A 24,774-nucleotide genomic window follows, 5' to 3' on the forward strand; every position below is an offset into this window, starting at 1 on the left:
ATAATCTCACAATTAATAATACTTTTGCATTAAGTAATAAGAACTTAAGTAAACTAAGTCTACATAATCTTTGTTTCTCATTAAAATGATTAATTTAAAAATTCATCCAATTCAAATCTACTATATAAAAATAAGTCGGGTTTTCCTTCCTGACGCTATAACTCCAGAAAGCACGAACCGATTTCCACGGTTTTGCATTCGTTGGAAAGGTCTCGGGCTTCGTGAGGTTTATAGCAAAGAAAATTCAGGAAAATTTTCAACAGAAAAGCGGGTTCATCAAACGAAATGTTACATAAAACGAAGCCATCTGGTGGCGAAACGGAGTTCGCCGAGTTTGCTAGTATTTCATGTAAATGTCAAAATTTAAATACAGGGAAATGATCTGGGATTCTAAAACTGACTAAAAACCGTTATACAACCCCCGGATATTTTGTTAAAAATGGCAATAAAATTTAAGAACATAAATTATTATTACTGATATTAATATGTCATCCTATAAAAGGAATTGTATGGAGTACTGCAGCGATCTGTTATTACCAATTTTGAACATTGGCTTTTTACTTCTTTTGAAGGATGGGCTGCAATTCGATGTCGCAAAGCTTGCCTACCTAACTTATCTTCATTTCCATAATTTGTATAGTATATGTCTTCTAAAACGAATATATGTAATAATATATTTAGATCCGGTGACAAGTCTTCGGCTAAATCCAAGATAATGTTATTTACTTTGTACTGTATCTTTTTCTTTATACCAAAACTATTAATCATCATTTGCCAGGCGTGAAAAAAAAGTCTCCATATACTAGCAGAGTATGATTTCACATCTTCACAGAGTATTTTAATACATATTTTGCTTAAGTCTTTTGTAGTTATTTCATAAAGACTATTTTGAGAACTTTTTTCACATTCGGATAGGACCTTAAAATATTCTGCTGCCAACTTGAAATTAGTTATCATCACATAGTTGTCTTTTATAGGTAACTTTTTATCTAAACTATCAATAAGAAGATTAAGTACAATGGAATTATTCCTCTGTAACATGTCTTTGTAAGACATATGAGTAATAAAAGTATTCATATTGTATCGGACCATAAACAGTCCCGGCGACTTACTATTCCACATTGTAAAGATGTTATCCAAAACAGGAAGTAATACTTTTTTACAAGCTTCCATTTTTTTCTCATGTGTGCTCTGTATGGAGATACATTCCAAGAGCATGTTCATAAATGTCCAATCTAATTTTTCAGACCATAGTCGCAATATTATAGTGTCCTGGACCATTTCAGCTACAAAATCTAATTCTAGAGTGGGTAAGATATGGTTATAATTAATTTTGGAAACTATTTTATTCATGAATCGCTGGCAGTTACATCTTAAAGGTAATGTTTTTAAGAATTTATAACTGGTTATACAATATTCTGTACGGACAACTAATGGTATCTTTTCAAACTTGCTCAACAAATTATAAACGATTATACTCTCTTGGTCTGTTAAACTTTCTATAAGACATTTTAAGTATCTCCACTCTTTTTCTACACAACTATTGTAAGATTTATTACTGTTCATATCATTTTTATTAAATATTTTTAAGGAATTGTATGACTTTTTGAAAATGTCTGCACGGACAGAACTGTGTTTTGTATTCCTCCACATACTTGAAATTATTTTCTTGCCATCTTCTCTGTCAAATTTTGCAAAAGCTTGTTCAACGCACAGTTTCTGAACAAATTCAGGCCATTCTTGTATCTCAATACATTCTATAGTTTGTTTAGCTGGCAAACTGTGCAAAACAGATTTTATGGATGATAATGATTCCTGAAGATACTTATCTTTACCATATGAAAGTACCAATTGTATTGACGGCTTTGGACGTGCCCTATACATATTTTTGGCAATGAAATGTGGCAGTGTGATGATCTTGGTTTTATTCAATTGAATGACATCATGCTTTGACATACTACACACAATACAGTCTAACATTTCATCTTGAGATAGCAAAGTAAAAATTTCTTTTGAAGGCTGTGAATCCAATTTCGTCATTAGCTCAATTTTTAAATCTTTCGCTATTGTATCAGACCAGAAGATTCGTAATTTTGTACAAAATCTTTTCATTGGCTTATCTTCTAAACATAAAGAGATAACAGCTTCCTTGTTTAACTCTAATAATGTGGGATTGTGTTTTAGGACATTGAGACAAGTACCTTCGTCACATTTGATTAAAAATGATTCATTAAACAAAATTTTGCGCCAAATTCGATTTCTACTATATAAAGTTGTTAAATCTTCTTTTTTTGATGTATCTTTCGTAGACTCAACCAAACTTTTAATTTTGTTGACTATCTTTGGATAATTCTGCCAATTTTCACCCCAATCTTGTAACAAAAATAAAAGACTTTCAAGACCCAATAATACATCTTCATCTTCACATTTTTCTATATGCTTTTCTGCTAAACTGTACAAAAATGTGAACACTTTCTTCTTTTCCAGTTTATTAAACTTTTTTTGCTCTGATCTAAATGTTTCAGAAGTTGAGAATTTTGAAAGTATTTTGTCAGGTACTTCTTTGTCATTCAGAACATGGTATATTATAATAGATTTTTTGCAGGCTTCTAAATGTTTTTTGTTTTCATTATAGACACCAATTTGTATATAAATGTTATTAAGGAGTGTCCATGTTTCTTCTGTAAATGTTTTAAATTTGTTAATAACGCCATGGATAAATTGTAAAATGTATTTTTTTTGGGGCTTTTGGTCACCTAGACCTTCACGGAATTCCTCCAATAATATTTTCAGTTGTTGTTTATTATTTGGCTCACATTCTGATAATTTTCTGAGAAAATTACCTTGTTTATTTAATTTTAGTAAGGTTTCACGTTTTTCTTGTGAAAAGAGTTGATTGACCTTTTTGTTACTTTCATATTTAAATAGAAAACTTTCTAAATCTTCTTTTTTTATATACTTAGCAAAAGTTTTACTATCTATGAAATCCCCATATCTATCGAAATTATTTAAGATACATCGCGGATATCTTTTCATCACCAATTTAGTGTACTTAGCATTAAAAACAGGTAACTGCCCAGTTTCAACACTATCTAAAATTTTAAAATACTCCTCACCATATTTGCATAAAGTAAACATGGCCTTTTTAAGCATTGGTTTTTTCCAATAGAAACATTTTACATAAACACGTAATGGCTCCATAGTAAACCATAAAAGCCTTAAAAATATGTTTTCAGGAATTCTGTATATATCTTGTTCTAATCTTGATGTTATAAAAGCAACAGAGCAATTGGGTAACCATTTCATTGCAGTTATCATGTCAATACCAACAAGATAGATAAAGAATTTCTCATTACGGCTTGGATCTTTCAGATGGAGTCTAATGTGAAGTAGCAACTTATTCCTTGCTTCTGTTAACATATAAGGCAAAAGTTCGTTATGCAAGTAGTGTGGACTTATAATTTGTTCATATTGAGGATCTTGAATTAACCATACTGAGTGTTTAATAGCTCTCGATACATAGAGCATGTCCTCACACTTTAAAACATTAAGTATAAAATCAACATTCCTACTGTGACATGCTATTTCAATTTTTAATAAATTTTCAACATCTGATTGACTATAATCTATATTTTTGATTTCTTGGTTATGCTTCTGAATACATAGTTTATTAAAATATTTATGTTTCTCTCCAAGTGTTACTCCTGAGATAGACATTTTTGGTTGTTGCTCACCTGTAATGGCAAAGGAAAGAAATTTTCAATCTACTAAATTTAAAAATGACTATTATTGCAATTTCTAATGTTGTGAAATAGTAGGTTTTCTTAAATATTGTGCAATTTTCCAGTATTAGTCATCTTAATAAAATAACGCATACTTAATACTGCTATAGAGCCATCAATCAGATTATCAGATAACTTTTGAAAAATCGTAAAGAGGACCGGTTTAATTCTATTATTATTTACTTACATAAGTCACGATAAACACTTACATTTATGTACTCACTATATTCAATTATTGCAGTTAAAGATTAACGAATGACTAGTAACGATAACGTATTGAATTATGTATTATTATTATACAGTAAAGTACGATGTTATGAAGTGCTTAGTGCACTTTCAAATTCAATTCTAAATCGCCATTCGCCCGGCTTGTTGTGACTTGTGAATTTGTGATTATAAATATTGTACATATTATAAACATAGTTCTGAAGTCGTGTATATTGCCATGTCGGTGGTCAATTGTCAAATATCAGATTTAGTACTTGTAATGCTTTAAAGTTTAAATATTATAATATGATGCTTACAGTTTTAAGATTTTAAGCTCTACATGATCTTCCCTAGGATGAGATTCTGAAAAGAGAGAGCTTGAACTATGATAGTGATTCCACACAATTTGACGTACGGGAGTCATACTAAGCACTGTTCATTTATAAAACGTAGTAATCTGTGATAGCTTTTTATGTTTGTTTTGACAATACTCAAGACTTGGCCTAAAGGTCTAGATACCAGGCCATAAATTCCAAAAAAAAAAAAAAAATTGTTTTGACTTTTGTAGTTGAAACTTGAATGTTATTTACACAATTTGGTGAGAATAAAAATTGTGAATATTATCAATTGAATTATATGTGACTGTGGAAATAAAATGCATGTTGAATAATGAAAGCGACACCTACTTGGGACCATAATTTTATGCAAACATTCGTTTGTATCCAAATAAGATGGCCTTTTGAAAGTTTATATATAGGTAAGCATTCCTATATAACTCATCAATTGTCTTAAAATATAGTAATTAATAAAATTGCAAGTATTGACACTATATTTAAGTCTCTATTTTTCTTGATTCATGCTATTAGTAAGTTAGCCTATTCATGCAAGTAAACAGAAAGCCACCCTTTTTCACATTGATATTTAAGATGTCCTTAATAAGAGTAAATATTTACTTTTTTAGAACAAATCTCAACTTTTTGTAGCATTGTTTAATATATAAACTGGCAATGGACCCTAAAATACCAGTCAATCTATTACAAAATAAAACAAGCTCTAAGGTTACTGTAACATCAATGAAATCCTGTATGAATAAGGTAAGAATTGTTTACTTACTAAATCTATGTAGGCCGGATTAAAAAGATTTATGTTAAAAGCTTATGTATTGTAATTTTGATATTTTCTAATGCCATGTTGCATACATAATAATTATTAATTGAGTACAAAATAAAAAGCTACTAGTCATTTTGTAAACAATAAGTGTATTGTGTAGTTGCGGGAGATAGAGATGCTTCCAAAGATTTTTTTAACTTAAAGTAGTATTGATATTAACTTAAAGAGGTGGATTGTTGCCTTTATTTATAAATCTTTTTTTTGGTATTCAGTTTTCAGTAAACACGGAAAAACAATGATTTGCATCGTTTTTTTGTTTCTGTTTTTGGGCATGCATATTAACATTCTATTGACTTTTATTATTCACTGTACTAGCAAATCAATCAATAATTATAGTCCAACGTATATGAAATAGTTTACTATTCCTTATACCTACCATAATAGTGAAATTTCTTAGTATGCTGGCTTAACAATCCCATTTGAATTGGTATTTCTGAGATAACAGAATGGCATCTTTGATGGTCTAGAGCAGCTGCTTGCTAATTGGTCATTTTCCCTAGATCATAATACAATGAAATTTGGTTTTAAAAATTGAAGCAGTGGGTAATGTGGTTTTTGGAACTAAATAGAAATTCTCTAGTAAATGGAAGTCCACAAATCTAATTTATTGATCACTTGCATGTTGAAGTATTCATGAAGTGAACTTTTGTGACTTTTTCAATTATCATAATTATTGTTGGTTATGTAAATAATGACATAGTATTTTTTTTTTATATTGGACAATTCACACCAATTGACCTAGTCCCATGTTAAGCAGGTGAAGCTTGTGTTATGGGTACTAGGCAATGGTAGGTTGATAGATAGACATATAAATACATATTTAAACACCCAAGACCTAAGCACAACACCAAATGCTCATCACATCGATGTTTGTCTCAGCCGGGGATCGATCCCAGGGCCTATGGATTCGCAGTCAGGGGTACTAACCACTAGACCAATGAGCCGTCAAATATAAAACGAATATATAAAATATTAGGAACCATATTTATTGTATAATCGGTTTACATCTTTCACCAAAGGTTTGTTAAGTAATTTTCCTACATTCTTGGCAACAACAAAGTCTAAATGGTTCCATTTGGGACATGAACATGCAGCTCTTACATCTTCTAATACACCAATTGCTTTGAGCTCTTCAGCTAACCTCAGTACTTGCTGAAAATAATGTTATATTTTTAAAATGTTTTAATAAAATGTATACAATTAATAGTGATAGCTTATTGGGTTACTCATCTCTTACTCCTGAAGTTGTGTCTTCAAAGAATGGTAAGAAAAACAATAATAGAGAGCTAGGACATCTTAAAACACAGCAGATCAATCATCTACTTTTAGTTAGATGAGGTACATATATGCTTAGTCTGGCCATTAATACTATTACAATTGAAAATTAACAAAATATTATATTTGAAATTGGAACCTGTCATTTTTATATGATTGTTCATTGAGTTTTCTCATTTTGGTGCCAATACATTGTACAATACTTTGCAATATTAAAATGGAGTGGGACGATAAGAGAACCTTGGAGTTCAAAGGACTGTATTGCAGATAATGGAGATCACTTCGAATAAGCTTTTTATATATTAAATTGTTTTATATTTATGTGTTAAACTAACGCACTGTAAAAGTAATAAATGTTGTTTGCAATACAAAACATTTTTTTTTCATTGTTTCAGTATTAATGGCAAGACTAGTTATAGATGAAGAAAATAGTGTTTTTCTGCCATTCTTCTTTAAACTACCATAAAAGTATCATTAAGGACCTACTAACCGTTTTATGGACTAGTTGATCATTTTCTCCATAAATGATTTCCACTGGTACTTTAACATTTGATAAGTTATAAGGTCTGATGGTTCCGTTAAAACCATTCTCCCAAGCGGTAAACACACCAGATTCAACTATTTTTCCATAGTGCTCATATTGTTGCAAACTAGCTGGTTGTACTCTAGCAATAATAACTGGCAACATACTCTGAAAGTTACAGTTAAAAAATATGAGATATTTTTATACTAGCGAGTCCGACAGACGTGCATGATATTTCAAGTGATTAGGATATTAAACAAAGTATGAAAGTACCGACTGCAGCGCCATCTACCGGGCTGATTTGTGAATCTAAACGATCCAGGGCGCCACCCAAACGCATACATTAAATTATTCAAATCGGTCCAGCCGTTGAAGAGCAGTTAAGCGGGCCATAGACGGACCGCATGTTGCAGTCAAGACCGACTGCAATATGAGGTTTGCTCAGGAACTGCTCGAGCGGTCCGTGTATTGCGAATATTTTAGTATGGCAACTGCAGATCGGCGGCGGCGGCGACCGCATGTTGCACTCGGTATTGACTGCACCATGTGGTCCGTATATGGCCCGCTTTAATCTTACTTTTTTATTCCAAACGAAACTTCACATGTCTGTCTATAATGTTAACCTAATACGGGTTGCAGACCAAGAGCTAAGCTAATTTATTTTAGCTTAGCTCGCATAGCTGACGTAGTTTTCCATACTTGTGTGCAGACCGCAAACTATGCGAACTAAGCTATGTGAGCTAACTAAAATATGCGAAGCTAATTTAGTTGTGTATGCCGATGCGCAGCTACACGAGCTAAGCTAAGCCCCTCCCGCTACCCGCACACCATTTGCACATCCTTCGTCACACTGACTGAGCTTTGGCTTAGCTGTTGGTGTGCACGCTATTTATTTCTAGCTTAGCTTAGCCTAGCTTGCTTGGCATAGCTTAGTTTAGCCTTGGCATAGCTTAGTTTTCGGTCTGCAACCGGCTTAAATGATAATAAGAATTTATTACAGTACATTGTTTAAGCTAAAATATACGTACTAAATCGACCTCCGCGTCGTTCTCCCCCACGAGTAAAGCGACGAATCTCGCACACATATTTTCATCAATTTTCCGTCCCATACATGTGGTAGCTATTGATTGCCACTGATTTTTTACAATTTCCGAAGAATATATGCCTTGTGCTCGCATTCTGTTCTGCAACCAAATAAAGGGAAGTGAAGCATTCTATTATAGCATACCTAGATTTTAAATATGTAGTTGAGTGGGTCGATTCCATTATCAACATAGAGTCAGTATGCTGACCACTGAAGTATTTCCGAACCAATTAGACTTAGGGTCCTTCAAGAAAAGAGCGTACCAATTCTTGAAAGGCCGGCAACGCACTAGTACATATATCACTCTGCTACCCCATAGCAAAATGTTCCATGTTCGGTTTTCCGTAATGAAAACTTTTTAGGTTTTTCTTTAAATTTTTCTCTATATAAAGCTCAGAGTTAAAGTCATAAGATTTTAATTACAAATAAAAAACAGGGGTTGATCGTAGAGGTGAAAATTAAGGGTTGTTCCTATGTATTTTTGTATGCTGTATCATAAAAAATAGAAACAAAAAATTTTGTCTAAAATATTAAATTTAGAGGTGGACCCTTAACATTTAGGGGTTTGAAAGATTCATACCGCCGATTCACAGACTTACTGAATATGCATAAAAAAATTCATAAGAAGTCGAAGAGGAGTATGGGAACGAACATTGTAACATGAGAATTTTATATATTAGATTTGTAACGGTTGTTAGAACAAGTGTTTTGCCATTTGCTTGTAATGTATATGACAAAACAAATGCATGCAATGGAAATTAGTACCATTTGTTAGAATCCGTAAGCAAAAAAATTATGATGAACCGAGGATTACATAATATAATGTATTTGACATCGATGTAGTCAATCTATAGTCGATTTTACTATTTTAATTTTAAAACTGAAATAAAAGTAAAAACCACATAAAATTGTATAAAAAGAAATCATAAATATCCAAGTTATAACACCCGGAATCTGTTATCAGTGCTAATTAAAACCCTTTTTTCCCGATTCTATTGGAATGAAATCTTTCGTAAAACTCACCGTTAAATTTAAGTCCCTTAATAATAATTGGACGATCGGTTTAATAGTTCCAACATATACGGCTGGTGATAGGGCGATGAATGCAACAATCTTTTCATTGTATTCTGGTTTTTCGGACATCATGACGAAGAAACTGGTTGAGCCCATTGAGTGGCCGATGTAGAAGAGTTTGTCAAGCTTAGTAACGCTTAGAACCTTGTCTATGATCGCTGGCAAATCGTATTTTCCGTGTTCGTCAAAACTAGAATAGACAGGATAATTAGATTATGAAACTAGACTCCAACATAATTATTGTAATGAATTTTCAAAATATTGGTTATTTCAGTTAACTTTACCTAAAATCCCAAAATTTCGCGTCTCGCCTCGTGAGATTTTGATGGGCGGAGTGCACAGTGCCACGCATGTTCCCCAGCCATACATCATATCCTGCATCGGCGAGCATATAGCCTGGAATGGATTGTTTATATATGAACACCTTGTTTCTGTACTTTTTCAAAATCCTAGTTTTTAATCAAATTATTGAAGTGAAACTTCTTTAGGCGAATGAGGGTAAAATTTTTACGTAACTTCACGAAGAAGTGCAGCGTTTTTATCTATTTTTTCTTTAATAAAGATGTGCTAGTATAATATTGTGGTGCAATTATTCATACTTGAACACCGATGGTATTTTTAATACATATCAATATCATTATTATTTTATTAAGTAACTAAATTACCATATTTTTTTACACACATAGTTGGTTTTGTATTTTTATAAGGGCACAGAACCAAGATCTTTTTTGCTAACACCCAGTTGGCTATTTTAGAAAATGTGGACATTAGTTAGCAATTGTGATAAAAATGAATTTGATATTATTTGGTAATTGTTACCATATTTATGGTGGTATTTCTATATACATAACAACAACTAATTTTAATTCTGGTTTATAATTAGCCTTAGTATCATTTATTAATATAGAAAGACTAGCAAAATTAAATTATGGGATTTGGGGGTGGGAATTAATTATTGAGTAATTGTGAATCTAAACCATTCCCAGATCCCCTTGAACACACACAAAAAATTTCATCAAAATCGGTCCAGTCGTTTGAGAGAAGTTCAGTGACATACACACGCACACAAGAAATATATATATTAAGATAAGCTTTTAGTGCCTAGTTCATAGCTAATAATTTTAGCTCCTATTTTATTAAATGTAAATATACTTGGCTGGTTGTAGATACCCTACATACCTAGACTTTTATTCGGGCCCATAATAATAAAGTTATCCGAGCTGCCCATCAGCCCATGCATCAGTAGCACAGGTCTTTTCCCTTTCGCATTATCTGATCTCCTAGCAGTTCGTCTTCCTGCTGGGATCCTGTACATCTGAATTATGTAACCATCCTCTGTAGTCACCCTGTACTTGTTTACAGGGTAACCGGCTGATGAAATAAGTTGAGGCTATAAAAAAAAACAGTGTTAGCAAGAAGTGGTAACCCAGTCGATGTTAGGTATGACAAATTAATTTTTACATCTATGTGCGCTATTAATACTTCCTTTACTATATATTTACTATATACTTTAATATTCTTAAAAATTATGTAGTAAGCATATGATCAAATTTGGTAAAAATACCAAGAAGGAAGTTTATTTATTCCAACAACAAAATCATATCTAGCTTCTCAAAAGACAAAAACTGCAATTAGCTTCGTGATCAAGATTTATATTTTGATAAAGTTCATCGATCTGTTGACCTGTCAGAAAAGGTGACTTTTTCAAGAAGTTTTGGGACGAATTGCTTTCTGATGAATTTGACATTAATAGAATTAACAAATAAAACAAACATTGCTACCAAAATGATGTTCTAGTACAACAATTTTATTTTATTTTTTAAATAAAGTATATCGTTGCGTTTTGTCTCGCGAGTATCACGGTGAGTGCAGACTAAGAAATAACTTAAAATGTATACTTAAGTCAACCAGTAGTTGGGAAAAATGGAAACGTATAAATGGGACATTCTCTTAATAATGTGAAAATTTACAATTTCAGAAGCATTTTTACAGTTATTAGACACAAACTATCTCTCTATTAATTTTCATGCGTACAGTAGATATCTATATATCTTGGTGCATAAATTTTTTCTTTGTGTTGAATTGATCTCATTTGAATTCAAACAGAATTTTGCGCTTACGTGATGCGCGTACGCACCAGTAAATCGCCTTTGTTGCGCCGTGATACGAATATCTAGGAAGTGCAAAATACAATTAGATATGATATAATTTTCCCATATTAAGATGACGATAGACAAGTTTTTTAACGCTTTCTAGAAAAGGTTTAAAAATGATTACATAGTAATTATATGTTGTTGTTGTTGTTGACAAGCAATTAGAATTACTGACAAACGTATCAATAGATTTTGAACTTATTAAGTCGTTATTTTCCAAAAAAACATTTGAATGGTGCAGATAAAAGCCTGATTTATATTTGCGTTTCCACGGCGTGCAAACAAACGTGAAGTGATTACGTCGCATATAAAAGAAATAATGGATGTAGATAGTGAAATAATGAGCTGCAGCATCTTATTAAGTAATTCAATGGCAAGGTCAGATCCTTTGTCAGAAAGTTCTCATGTCACTTCGTCATAATACATATATTTTTTGTTAATGCCTTCATGTCTTTGCATTATTATGGCCTGTTGATAGTTCAGCGAGTTCAACTATTGGTTATTGCGTGCTAATTACGACCCTAAGATACAATCTTTGGCTACTCAAGAAAAAATTCTTGATATGTATTTACACTTGGTCGAACGGTGAAGGAAAACATCGCGAGGAAATCTGCATAAAATTTGACGATGAAGAGACAAGCGATAGCCGTGATTTTTTATGTGCAGTGTAACAATTCTTTTAACTCTGTATAGTTTATATACGGCAGTGCTGCAACGATTTACCAAAAAATTATTTAATGTTCCGTAAAACACATATTTACATACCGTAAAATTTATTACGATTTCAATCAGGAGATAAAATGCTTATTATAATTTTGAATGAAATTATAGGTACATCGAAAAACTAGGGCATTATATATTGTGTCATAATTTTCTTCTCGATATCAATCTAAATTAATTTCTGACTTATACTATACAAACGACATTCAACAAAAATGTCGCTAGTACCCGATGAATTTTTCATTATAATCGGTAGAAATATCGCAATTTAATTCAAATTCAATTCAAAAATTATTTATTCACGACAAGGTTTTCTTTATTTAGGTTAAACTAAACTTTTAAAGGATTTATCACTATATGTATTCTATTAGCGTATCGTGCGTGCGATCATAACACTTATTTTTATTGACATTAAACATTTGGTTATTGCTTGTTTATATGTTAAGAATATTGTTTACTATATTTACGTCTTAATTAAGTTCACAAGGTCATAGCAAAATAAGAATTGGAAGCATTTTGTGCATAATCAGCAGATATTTATTTACATACCTATTTTCGCATCATTATGAGGGTCAGATTGTAATGTGTTTTAATTATTATTTATTTATTGATCGAATTGAAATTTAAAGGAGCAGGAAATGTATCCCATCAAGTGCTGTAGATATTTTTTTAAATAGTTAAAAAATACAGGACTTTGTATTTTGACAGTATATATCGTTACATCGCCGTAGGCTCATGATTATATATAGGTTTAAATAGATAATTATGTAAATAATAATATAATAACTATGTGAAAATTGCCGCATCGAGAATTCTAGTGCAACGATACTATATTTATGAGTTACGATAAATTATCTAATATTGAGTGATAAATAAGGGTGATTTAATTTTTAAAGACAAGGTTTTCTTAGCTTGGGCGAGTATTTAGACCATAAGTTTGACAACAATTACTTATAAATAACTTATTATTATTTTATGACATGAAAATTAATATGACATTTGCATGTCTAACTTTTATATGGCTGATTGTGCGGATTTTTATTATTAATCGATCTAAATATTTCTTTGCAAATAAATGATTTATTTATTTATTAAACTATCACAAAGAATACTATACAAGAATAACGTAAATACATCTTTGGTAACATTAAATGTACAATTATGTATTTTTATAAATTACTAGCTGATCCGGCAAACGTCGTTTTGCCATGTATATTATTTATTATAAAAATATTAATGCTGTATCATAAAAAAAAGTATCTTAAAATTAAAAAAAAAAATTTAGGGTACATTTAGGGGGATGAAAAATAGATGTTGTCCGATTCTCAGACATACCAAATATGCACACAAAATTTCATAAGAATCGGTCAAGCCGTTTCGGAGGAGTTTAACTACAAACACCGCGACACGAGAATTAGAAATTATTGTACTTAATTATATATTAATTTTAAAATATAAAATATAATTAATAAATTAAATAATTTGGCTGACTAAAATAATCGTTATATTATAATTTCAAGTAACTTTGACAAATATACGTACCACCGTAGCATAGGCCTCTTTAGGCAACAATTGCGCGTTGGTGAATGCGTGCAACGTGAAAAGCGCAAACGAAAGCGTATACATTTCCATAACTTATAGAAACTAAACACCACTACAAAATTATTTTCTAATGCACTATTTATTAAATTGCACTCAAAATATTTTGAATTTGGTGTACGTTAGCCTCAGACCAGATTACGTATCGTTCTGACTATTGTTTACAACTCGTTCAAAGTGTTTATGTCATTTTATATTCCGCAATGGCACATCCGCGTTTACGAATTGAAATTATATTATACCATGATTATAAAGCTGTTGACTGAATAGGATAAATATCCTTTGACAATCTTGCGCATGCGCAAGTGTTCCTTTTAAATTAGTTCAACGTCCATCTAGGCTTTGCGACGGTATATTATTTCATTTTTAAATTATTAGTAAATTGACTTGGTTGTCATGTTCTTGGTTATATATGGTTTTATCCGTTTTGGAATTTACCTTTTTATTTAAATTAAATATTATTTTAAATAAATAGTTAGTATAAAAATTAAATAATAATTCCTTCTACTTCTTAAATCACACAGCGTCTATCGAAAACAGTATTTTTTATAGATAATTGAAAATACAAAGCTGGTATATCAAAAAAATTCGATAGTTAAACAAATAAAACCAACCCGATTAATTACCCAGAATTAGCTAGTAAATAATATATATTAAATAAAAATTCTCACTTTATTTAATATATATCAGTATTTACATTAAGTAAAACTAAAGTGTACACTCAAAATTAGGACATGCAGGAATGTCTGATTATATTGGTATTTTTATGTGGGTTTACGATTGTATAAAAATGCTGATTATTTAAAACTAAAAGGTTTCTTTATCCCAATAACATTAAAGATTTGTTTTTTTTATTAATTTGACCGTTTCGTAATTTTTTAAATATTTATTTGGAGCACAAAATTAGAAACATGATACAAGCAAAAATATGAAAAGAAAAAAAAATAGATATAAAAACACAGTGTTAATACAATAATTATAAACTTAACTATCTAAAAGTTGATTACTATCAATCAATAAAGTTATGTTAACTTGTCCATAGTAAGGCATTTTATAAATGAAATAACAGATATAAACACGAATTTATTATACACATAAAGTCAAAGTCAAAATCATTTATTCATAGGTAACACAATGTACACTTATGAACGTAAAAAAAGAAATATACATTAAATGCAGCTAATTTTACATTTACTGCCAGTTCTCAAATCAAGGGCGTAGAACGGAAGAGAACAACTAGCAATAAACTCTCCGCCACTCTTTAATCGCCAAGTTGTTTTACACAACGCTTGTAAATAGCTGCAACCATTACACCGTGTTCCACATGACATCTTAAGTAATAAATAATAATAAAATAAATTAAAAACAAAGATTTGTCCTCTATCAGCTGGAAGCATGGTGAAATAGGAGCACGTACTTACATTCTCGTGGGAACAACACGCAAATACATAGTCAACATAACTGACATAACACATAGAGAGTACAGACGACTGTATACGACTGCAGGAAGACATTGATCGAGTGATCGAACAGGAGAAATAGATTACAGTTTAATTTGGCTAAATGCAAAGTCATATCTTTCTCGAGAGCACGGTTGCCCACTTGATACAATTATACCATTAGTGGTCTAACGTTGGCTAGAGTATCAGAGGTCAAAGATCTGGGAGTATATTTTAATGCGAATCTTGGGTTTGCGCAACACGTAGATAAGACATGCAAAAAGGCTTACAGAAACTTGGGGTTCATATTACAAACAGCTTGTGGCTTCACGAATATATGTGCAATTAAAATTTTATACCATGCGTTAGTTACAAGTCACTTGGAGTGCAACGCAATGGTGTGGGCCCCATATGAGGCTAAATACAGTCTCATGTTAGAGCGAGTACAAAATAAATTCACCCGTTACCTCTACAAGAGACTGTATGGAGTGTATCCCTTGTATTCCCTTATGTACCCGACCCTGTTTGTTTTGGGTATGGTGGGTTATGACCAGCTACGCCTCAGAAGAGAGCTAGATTTGTCAGTGTATTTATTTAAGATACTTACGGGTCGGCTTCATAAATAAATAAATTCAAAGCCCTCGTTAAACGGAAATTAATCAATAAAGCTTTTTATAAATTTGAGGAATACTTAAATGATCCTAATCCTTGGGATTGATTTGCTCCAGTTCACACAATTTGTATGACAATAGTTGGCGATTAAAAAGAGTGGCGGAAAGTTTCTTGCCAGTTCTTCTTACCCGCTCTACGCCCTTGACTTGCGAACTGGAAGTAAATGTAAATTTACAATTATTTTAACTTGACAATTCATAAGTGTACTTGTTTACCTACATGAATAAAGATATTTTGAGTTTGAGTATAATCTGGATATAATGGAGAGACTGAGTCTTGGTACCCAAGTAAAAACCTGAGGCGGAAGTCTCAACTTTTGGATGTACCGCGCGCACATTCCAACTTGGTTAGCGAAGCACCACTCACGCGAGCAATACACATAATAAATAGAATTTCTATCGAGGTAAACCTATTTGTGTGTACACTGGCTGAGTTCACAAGAGTTGCTTCCTATATTATTAGTTATAAGATTTAGTTATAAATATATATTTTTATCTAGGTTAATCGGTGTGGGTATAAATATTGTGTCGTTTTATCGAATTAGTAATAATTGTAAAGATAGAATAATGATATGGAATAAAATAATATAAAAATAAAAATAAACTTGCAGAAATCGCGTATTTTTTGTATATTCAAACAACTTCGTCTTTGGTTTAATCTTTATTATTATGGTATCATGTCAGGCCTCATAGGAGTTTTCAGAGTTGAAGTTAGCGCGAACCATGACCATGCTTAAAAGTCCAAAATGTTTTTGACCTATGGAAATCCTACTCGGCTCAAAGTCTGTTCTAAATCTGACCCTTGATGCCTTAAAATATAATTAATGCTTATTAGTTTTTATCAAAGTATTATTACAATAATACGAATCTAAATTTAGCGTGCAGAGGTAGACGGACTTATTTTTTGTTTTCTTGATAGGTAGTTGTTTTATGTTTTCTTGTTTTGTTTATGTTATTTTAATAAATATAATAATTGGTTTTCTATTGTATTATTATTAAGTAACTGTAAAAATAGGACATAAGAAAATAAATAATAAATAATACTCTTTATAACCAAAGTTTAAGATTTAGATTTTCATTTCATATTTGTTGGAGTGTAGTAACCAAATCCTAGAGAAATCGAGAGGAACCTTCGAAAATCTGATCATATTTATTTTTATGTAACAGGAGGCAAACAAGCAGGAGGCTCACCTGTCGGTCAGTGATACCACCGCCCATGGACACTCATAGCTGGAAGGTTCGCAAGTGCGTTGCCACCCTAAGTCGAATTGGTTCCTTCATGGCTGACTTTCCTTCGAAAGTCGGATTCTCTTTGTTAAAAATCATTAGTTATCATATATTCATCATATATTTTTTAAGTTGCGGACTCATGGAGTAAACACTGATGCGGCTTTGATTAACAGAATAACAATGCGTCGTTTGTTTAATAAAGGAACAGCTTACTTATGTAATCTTTTTGTTTGACATTGAAAAAATGTTAAAGGCTCGATAAGGAAGAACACATTACGAAGTTTGTTTGTATTGAAGTTCCTAATTAACTGTTAATAGGATGTATCATGTGTGAATCGTGATATAATTTATGACTTGAAAATATTATGGGTAGGCAAAACAGGTTTCATTGCGACTCGATTTTGCAGTGTGTTTTTGGTAGTTTCCATTCCAAAACAAGTGTGTTTGACCTACCTAACATATAGGTGGCAGGTTCTAAATTTAGATCTGCCAGTTCAGCTCAAGGACGGGGATAATTGGCAATCAACTGTCCATGACTGATTTAAATAGCCGTTTTTTCATTAAGCTCATTAAAAATGAACATTTTGTTGTAAGAATTACAAATTTAATAATAAAAGCTCTTAAAATTATCCGTTTCAAAGGACTTTACATTTTCTAGAGGACACGAAAATTGATCTTTATATATTCTACTGTACGTGTGTATGTCACTGAAGTCCTCTTAAACGGCTGGACCGATTTGAATGAATATTTTTGTATGCGTTGTAGTGGCGCCTTGGATGGTTTAGATACACAAATCAGCCCGGCAGATGGCGCAACAGTCGGTAGTTTCATACTTTGATTAATATTGTGTAGGACAACGTCTGTCGGGCCCGCTAGTTTAGTACGTACCTAACTTGTATAAAATGCTTATTTGACATATCTTATGACATCTCTTGAACAATGCACTTTTTTATTGCTATTTGTGTTATTACTTTGATAGCTTAACAATAGATGTTCGTTTCAAACAGCAATTATTTCAGGAAATGTATATGGCTTATTATATTGAATTAGTATGATTAAAATAATTGCTTATTTCAATTCAAACCTCTTCGAATTTTTTTGTTCCAATTATATGTAATAATTAAATTTATTTTTTTGCGATAATTTTAAAAACAACATAAGCACACCAATATTTCCTTTTTACTCAACCTACTGGTTATTTATACCACTGCCTGTTGACGAACAATTTGTATGACTCAAAACTAGGCGATTAAAAAGAGTAGCGGAATTTCTTGCCAGTTCTTCTTGTCCTCTCTTGACAAGCGAACTAGAATAATAATAGTAAATGTAAATTTAGAATTATTATAACATCTTTTCTGTTGACGTTCATAAGTGTACTTGGTTACCTATAATGAATAAAGTTATTCTACTAAGTATTTATTACATTCCTTTTCTTTCTTTTTTTGCGACTGAGGCGCAAACTAGCTGCTGTGGTCTCTGGCAGAATGACCAGCGCTGTGGAACAGTCTGCTCCTCAGCATAATGCTGAGCCAGGGCCAATTACAACCACAGCACACACGCATTACACACTTGAAACGAATCGAATGGGAAAAGGGATTTTTTTGTTTTTGATATCTCTCATTTTATTTTGTGGGTTTATGTGTGTGTTGTCTGAATTTTTAAGTATTAGCAAAATCTTGTAGTATTGATTCGTTTTTTATTATGATAAGTTATGCAGTAAACCTACTAAATCATATGCTAAGGTCCTTCATAGTAAATTAAAAGTAAAATTACAGCCGCCATTGCCCAAAGAGCCAACAATGTCGCCCGGCGCATGTCAGGGAGAAGAACAGCGCACAGAACTATTGGGATCTTTGACCACACAGCAGCAGCAACGGACTAGCGCCAGAGTCATCAAGAAGTTGCGTTTAGAGTCACCAGCGGATAAACGAGGTAATTCATTTTCATATATTTTTGTCTCTTAAAAATTATCTCTGTAAGTAAAAACGACTACGAATTATCAACCAATCGTAGTACAGTCAGTAAGTTTTGCTTTGGTATAAATCAATAAATATTTCAACTTCTATTTTATCATTATAAAACTAGCACTATAGAGATGTATGGGAATTGACAAAGCTATCGTAAAGTGAGACCCTTGCCCCTAAAAAATCGTCGCCTTGTTTTATGCTCTACTGGAAGATCTGGTATATATTGCTTTTCTAGTAATGCTTAAACGAAATACACAACTTATTAAATATAATAAAGTCCGGTGAAATATTTGTTGTTAAATAAGTTACAAAAGCGCGCATCGTAAAAATTTACTCTCATCATTTCTCCTAACGTGCCAAAAGAAGTATAACTTCAAAAATAAATATAGTTTAAAAAAACTAAAATACACGCTTTTAAAGCACATCAAACTAAAAAGTGAAAAATAATGGGTTGCTCTATGGCACAGAGCGCCCCACGCTTTTTCACAATAATACCAGTATTTTTTGTTCATTACCATTTTCAGCCTAAATTAGGAATTATTTTTCACTTTTTAGTTTGATGTGCTTTAAAAGCGTGTTTTTCAGTTTTTTTTAACTATATATTTTTTTTTTCTTTTTTTTTCGGATTATTGCATTGTCATCGATCTTTGACAGGTGCGCAAAGTTTGAATTAAATCTGTCCGTTAAAAGTGGGTCAAAATCGAGTCCGAAGGAGTCGGTTACATACATACATACATACATACAGGTGAAGCTAATATAAAGCGTGTAACAACTTTATTACACAATAAAAAATTATACATATAATTAAAAGACAAAGTGACATATTATTTTAGATACCTAACTTAATAAACTACATAACTACCATCTCTATTTTTCTTCTAGACGTAACAGAAGGCGATACGCCAAACAAAATCGACGATAAGGAGCCCCTTAAGTCCCCAACCCAGTTCCCAGTGAAGCAACGGATGCCCAAAGCTCTTTGGTCAGCAGACGAAAAGAGTTTATTCTTCGAAGCCTTGAACGAGTATGGAAAAGACTTTGATGCCATCACAGCGTACATCTGTGGGAAGATGAAGAAAAAGGGCATGGCCGACGGCTTGAAGACGAAGACACAAGTCAGCCACTTCTACTACAGGACGTGGCACAAGCTTTCAAAGCACGTGCAGTTTGATGAAAGTAAGGTTTATTTCTGTTTTAGAACGATTAGTAGTAGTATTCTTAAAAGGCCGGCAGCACGCTTGCGAGCCTTCTGCCAGTGCGCGTGTACATGGGCGGCGGTATCATTTATCAAATGAGCCTCCTGGCCAATTGCCTTCTGTAAAATGACATCCGTAGTTGAAACTTAAATTTAAATAACAAATTGTTTACTAATTTTAGAAGATTGCTAACTCAGGTTTCTGAAATGTGAAAAACTTAACAAAATATCGATTTGTGCGCATTATGATAATAAAAACAAATCAGAAATGCACTTCAAATTGGTATTCACTATTTTATATTCAATTTACACAACGGTATTTTTTCTTTACTTAAGTACACAAAAACATCTTTTTGACGGATATAAATGCAAATATATCCCATTAGCCGCGCCATTTTGAGTCCTTGACAACTTCAAATATAGTTAATTACTAAATGCTTATCACTCATGTTTTTGAAGTTCCAATGGACTTTGGATAATATATTTGATATAGAATCTACAGTATATGTTACAAAGTATCTACATAATAATTTAGTCACATAAAACTAATAATAAAATAATATACATTGAAATAAATAACTAAACTTAACATAAACTAAAATATATCATTAAAAGGAGTCCCTTTAGGCAAGGTTCCGAAGAAAATTGTCAATTAATAATATATTATATATAGTATAATTGTAATTTAGTATAATTGTAATTTAGTAATTAATTATAATTATATAAAAGTTGTTGAGACAGCTCAATGTGGTTCTCGCTGACAACGAACACCTGGTAATGCTGCAGGTAGGAAATAGGGTCTCTGACAATTTTGTATTATAAAGCAATCATCGTAATAAGTAAAAAAAACTACTGGTTGTTGACAATATTGTAATTACCTGATTCAATATTGTAATTCTTGTCGTACAATGTTATACAATGTGTTGCTTGATTGTTTGACCTGTTTTATAATTACTGTGATTATTTTTATAGCCACATAAAAATATGAATAGAAGTAATGAATAATCATAGCTCGTACCCGTGTAAAAATATTTAATATAGAAGAATATAAACTCGATGATGCAACACAGATTATTTTAAATAAAGGTGTTTTAAATAACTAAAACATATGAACTATATTTATTTATTAGAAATCTTACAGCTATCATACATATTATAAAACATAATACTTAGACAATATATATGAAATAGACAAAATTAATAAAAGACAAAGAAAAAAAAATTTAACATTAAACAAACGACAATTTAAATACTTAATGTTTCAAAGAAAAAACTAAATTGTTACTGCTAAACGAAGTGTTCTACATAACTATTTATAATTAAAATTTTCTGTATCAGAATAAGACAGGTTGGCGAGATGTTGTTTAAAATTTTTATTCAATGTATGTAATGTGAGTTTTGAAACGTAAGTGAACATATTCTTAAGAAAGTGGTGAAGAAGAAAAAAAAGCGTTGGGCGAAGAAAGTGCGTTTTTTTCGCTTTTTTCGCTTTTTTACGCTTGCACTTCGTCTTAAATGGAACGCCTCAAAGCGAGGTAACGCCGCATGCGTCATGTTTTTTCGTGCGTGCAGCCGGCTCCATCGAATTATAAGACGTTGTCACGTCAAAAATGACACACAAAAGGGTAAAGATGCAAGGAAGAAGTGGCTATTTCATATCTTCTTCGTTTCTTGCATCTTTGTACTACGTCACATAGACGAAAGTTTTTATTGATACGATATAAGTTTCATCTAATTTACAATACAATACAAACTTGTACGCGCTTACAAAAGATACATAAATTTAGCAGATATTTGACGTCCAATAATAGGCAAGTGGGTGTAAGACGTGTCGATTTCCTCACGATCTTTTCCTTCACTGTTCGAGCGAATGTTAAATGCGCACATATAATGAAAGTACATTGGTGCACAACCGGGCATCGAACCTACGACCTCAGGGATGAAAGTCGCACGCTAAAGCCACTAGGTCATAACTACTCTGCTATTTTCTTTACCTTTATACTTATTTTTTTCTCGTCCAATATATTATTATGTGATCTAAAATATTCATTGATAATATTCCAGACGTAAAGAAAGTTGCCCAAGAGCTATACGCCCTAATAAACTACGGGGAACTCCGGCGTAAGTTGGCATCGGTGAGTGAGAAGACATGCGCGCGACTCGGAGAAATGGTCCGGGGCGGGAGCATGGCGGTGCGTGCACGTGGTCGTACGTTACGTGTACGTACGCCTATGTGTGCTGCGTTACGACGACTCAATCAAATTACTGGTAAGTTCGCTAAACAACTAATAATACACGGCGAATTTATTTTTTTGGCATTTTTAAATTAAATGAATTACTCACTTAAAAAAATAAATATAATACTTTATAGTTTTTAAGGTGAATAGGTTTTATAAGCTCATATTGAGGGATTATATTTTTTTATGAAATAAGCCGATTTCGACTTTTCTTTACTTACATATTTTTTCCTAGTTTTAATCCAATAATTCCGATTAATTGTTTAATGATACTAATTATTTAAGATCGTAAAATTTAATAACCTATGTGATGAGTCATTTAAAAACGCTCACAAAACTGACCAAAGCCAGTTTAAATATTTTTGTTTTGTCGGTAAATTTAGACAAATCTAGATATTCGTTAGTCAGAGTTGTTTGATCTTTAAAACACTCAATATAATATTTTTAACACATGACATTATTCATATATATCTTAATATATATAAATTACGTGTCACGTTGTTTGTCCGCTATGGACTCCTAAACTACCGAACCGATATCAATCAAATTTGCACACCGTGTGTAGTTTGATCCAACTTAAAAGATAGGATAGCTTACATCTTAATTTATACCCGCAATATTATTTTATTGCAAAATATTTGTTCATTATTTGATAGTCACAATTCTAACAGATGGCGCTGTGTTGAAAGTACCAACGTTTCACATAAGCTACAATTTAATGGCATAACCACCAAAGAAGCATGGTGGTCCCCATGACTGGTGTTCTCCTACCGTTTGCCTTGAATAGTTTGCTACTATGTAATATAACAAAAACCTTAGCCACAGCAACGCTGGGCCGGTCTGCTAGTATTATATGTAATCATAATTGCACATGTCATTGCAATACAATTGGTGGCACATAATTAATACCTCAGCTTATTCATTAAACTTTAACAAGTAAATTCAAGTAATACATATACATTGTATTTGAAGTATGTTTTTATAAGATTACTAGCTGACCCGGCGAACGTTTGTTTTGCCATGTATATTATTTCTAGGAAACATTTGTTTAGTTCAATAAAAATAACTATCTATAATAATAAAAAATAGAGGTTGATCGTATAGGGGTGAAAATTAGGGGTTGTATGTATTTTTGTATGCTGTATCATAAAAAAATAAAAACAAAAAAAATTGGAGTGGACGTTTAAAAAATAGTAGCCGATTCTCAGACTTACTGAATATGCATAAAAGAAATCATAAGAATCGGTCGAGCCTTTTCTGAGGAGTATGGGAACGATGAAAAGAAAAGATGTGTAAATAATGCATATGTTGTTAGTATTAGTAGTTTATATTTAGTATTATTATATAGTATTAGTATAGTATTAGTATGTATAGTATTAGTAGTTGTAGTTGCCGCGGCGTCGGCCAGTTCATCTCTTTAACCACGATAAAAAACATTAATATACAAAACTAATATAGCGTTTATAATGATTTCCTGTATCAAATAAATATATTTTGATTGTAATCAGTATCATCTCTATAATTACCTTTAATAGCTGTGTTTTACATCGTCTACTAATTTAGGAGTTTTACTAAATAACATATATTATGAGAGAGATATATTTTTAAGAATAATTACGTATTCATTTCGTGTACCTAAAAATATAAATATCAATAAAAAATTAAGTGAAAGAATATTGCTATAATCTTTCGTGATTCATCTTTATATATATAATAGTATCAATCGCTTATACTGGGAATAAGTAAGGCGCAACTGCGTTTCTCTGTACAAAAGAAACAACATTTAAAGCCTATATTCTAGGCTTTATAAAGTAAAATAATATAATGAAAAAATAAAAATATCTTACATATATTATGTCAAGTGACAAATTAAACATTGTCGATCAGACGGCAAAGACAACATTACAAAAGAGTTTATATAAAATACAATATAGACAATAGGAAAATATATTATGTTTTCCTTACATATATAATTCTATTGTACGTAAGTATGTCACTGAACTCTTAAACGGCTGGACCGATTTGAATTTTTTTGTATGTGTTTGGGTGGCCCTGGATGGTTTAGATTCACAAATCAGCCAGGCAGATGGCGCTGCAGTCGGTATCTAGGTTATTTATATATAGCTAGCTAGCTAATAAACAGCTGCTATATATATAAATCGTCTGTGCATGTGTTCGTAATTAAACCCCTTACCCGCTGGACATGTTTTGATTAAATTGTTTGTGTCTGTCTGACGGGTCCGCTAGTATACTTATAAAATTGTTTCAGATCGCGCGTGTGGTACGCGTGTTTGTTCGCGTGCTCAAGTTGTATTACGTGCACGTAATACGTGTGCGTGGGCACGCGTACAAGCCGCAGCGCACAATCCTCGCATGGTGGCCGCCTTACCTTTGCGGACTCGGCTCGCTGCTTTTATCAAAGCGCTGCAGAAACGGTGGAAAACCGTA

At 32.0% G+C, this 24,774-nt stretch overlaps 3 protein-coding genes across 7 annotated transcripts in view; 1 reads left to right on the forward strand and 2 right to left on the reverse strand.

Moving 5' to 3' along the window:
• Positions 1–342: 342 nt before the first annotated feature.
• Positions 343–4,192, reverse strand: LOC125056393. 2 transcript variants are annotated; one of them, XM_047659450.1, is made up of 2 exons: positions 4,006–4,192; positions 343–3,734 (listed from the first exon to the last, which is right to left on the reverse strand). In XM_047659450.1, the coding sequence occupies exon 2, from the start codon at positions 3,715–3,717 to the stop codon at positions 481–483; it is 3,237 nt and encodes a 1,078-aa protein (XP_047515406.1). In that variant the 5' UTR covers positions 3,718–3,734; positions 4,006–4,192; the 3' UTR covers positions 343–480. The 2 variants fall into 2 exon arrangements, with proteins under 2 accessions (XP_047515406.1, XP_047515405.1); XM_047659449.1 differs by having other exon boundaries at positions 3,970–4,192.
• A 76-nt stretch (positions 4,193–4,268) lies between these two features.
• LOC125056394 (protein cramped) overlaps positions 4,269–24,774 on the forward strand; it is a 33,412-nt gene continuing 12,906 nt past the window's right edge. The window contains exons 1-7 of one of the 4 annotated variants that reach the window (XM_047659453.1): positions 4,269–4,400; positions 4,558–4,746; positions 4,951–5,083; positions 18,703–18,859; positions 19,777–20,070; positions 22,154–22,357; positions 24,596–24,771. In XM_047659453.1, the coding sequence (XP_047515409.1) occupies positions 4,997–5,083; positions 18,703–18,859; positions 19,777–20,070; positions 22,154–22,357; positions 24,596–24,771 (918 nt within the window). In that variant the 5' untranslated portion in view covers positions 4,269–4,400; positions 4,558–4,746; positions 4,951–4,996. The remainder of the gene's footprint in view (positions 4,401–4,557; positions 4,747–4,950; positions 5,084–18,702; positions 18,860–19,776; positions 20,071–22,153; positions 22,358–24,595; positions 24,772–24,774) is intronic. The other 3 variants (XM_047659452.1, XM_047659451.1, XM_047659454.1) reach the window with 3 other exon arrangements.
• On the reverse strand, positions 6,125–13,763 carry LOC125056396 (lipase 1-like). The gene is made up of 7 exons (XM_047659457.1): positions 13,531–13,763; positions 10,295–10,505; positions 9,400–9,511; positions 9,065–9,305; positions 7,986–8,141; positions 6,925–7,125; positions 6,125–6,311 (listed from the first exon to the last, which is right to left on the reverse strand). The coding sequence occupies exons 1-7, from the start codon at positions 13,618–13,620 to the stop codon at positions 6,132–6,134; spliced, it is 1,191 nt and encodes a 396-aa protein (XP_047515413.1). The 5' UTR covers positions 13,621–13,763; the 3' UTR covers positions 6,125–6,131.

This window comes from Pieris napi, chromosome 15 (genome assembly GCF_905475465.1).
Source record: "Pieris napi chromosome 15, ilPieNapi1.2, whole genome shotgun sequence".
In the NCBI taxonomy this organism is placed as follows: Eukaryota; Metazoa; Arthropoda; class Insecta; order Lepidoptera; family Pieridae; genus Pieris; species Pieris napi.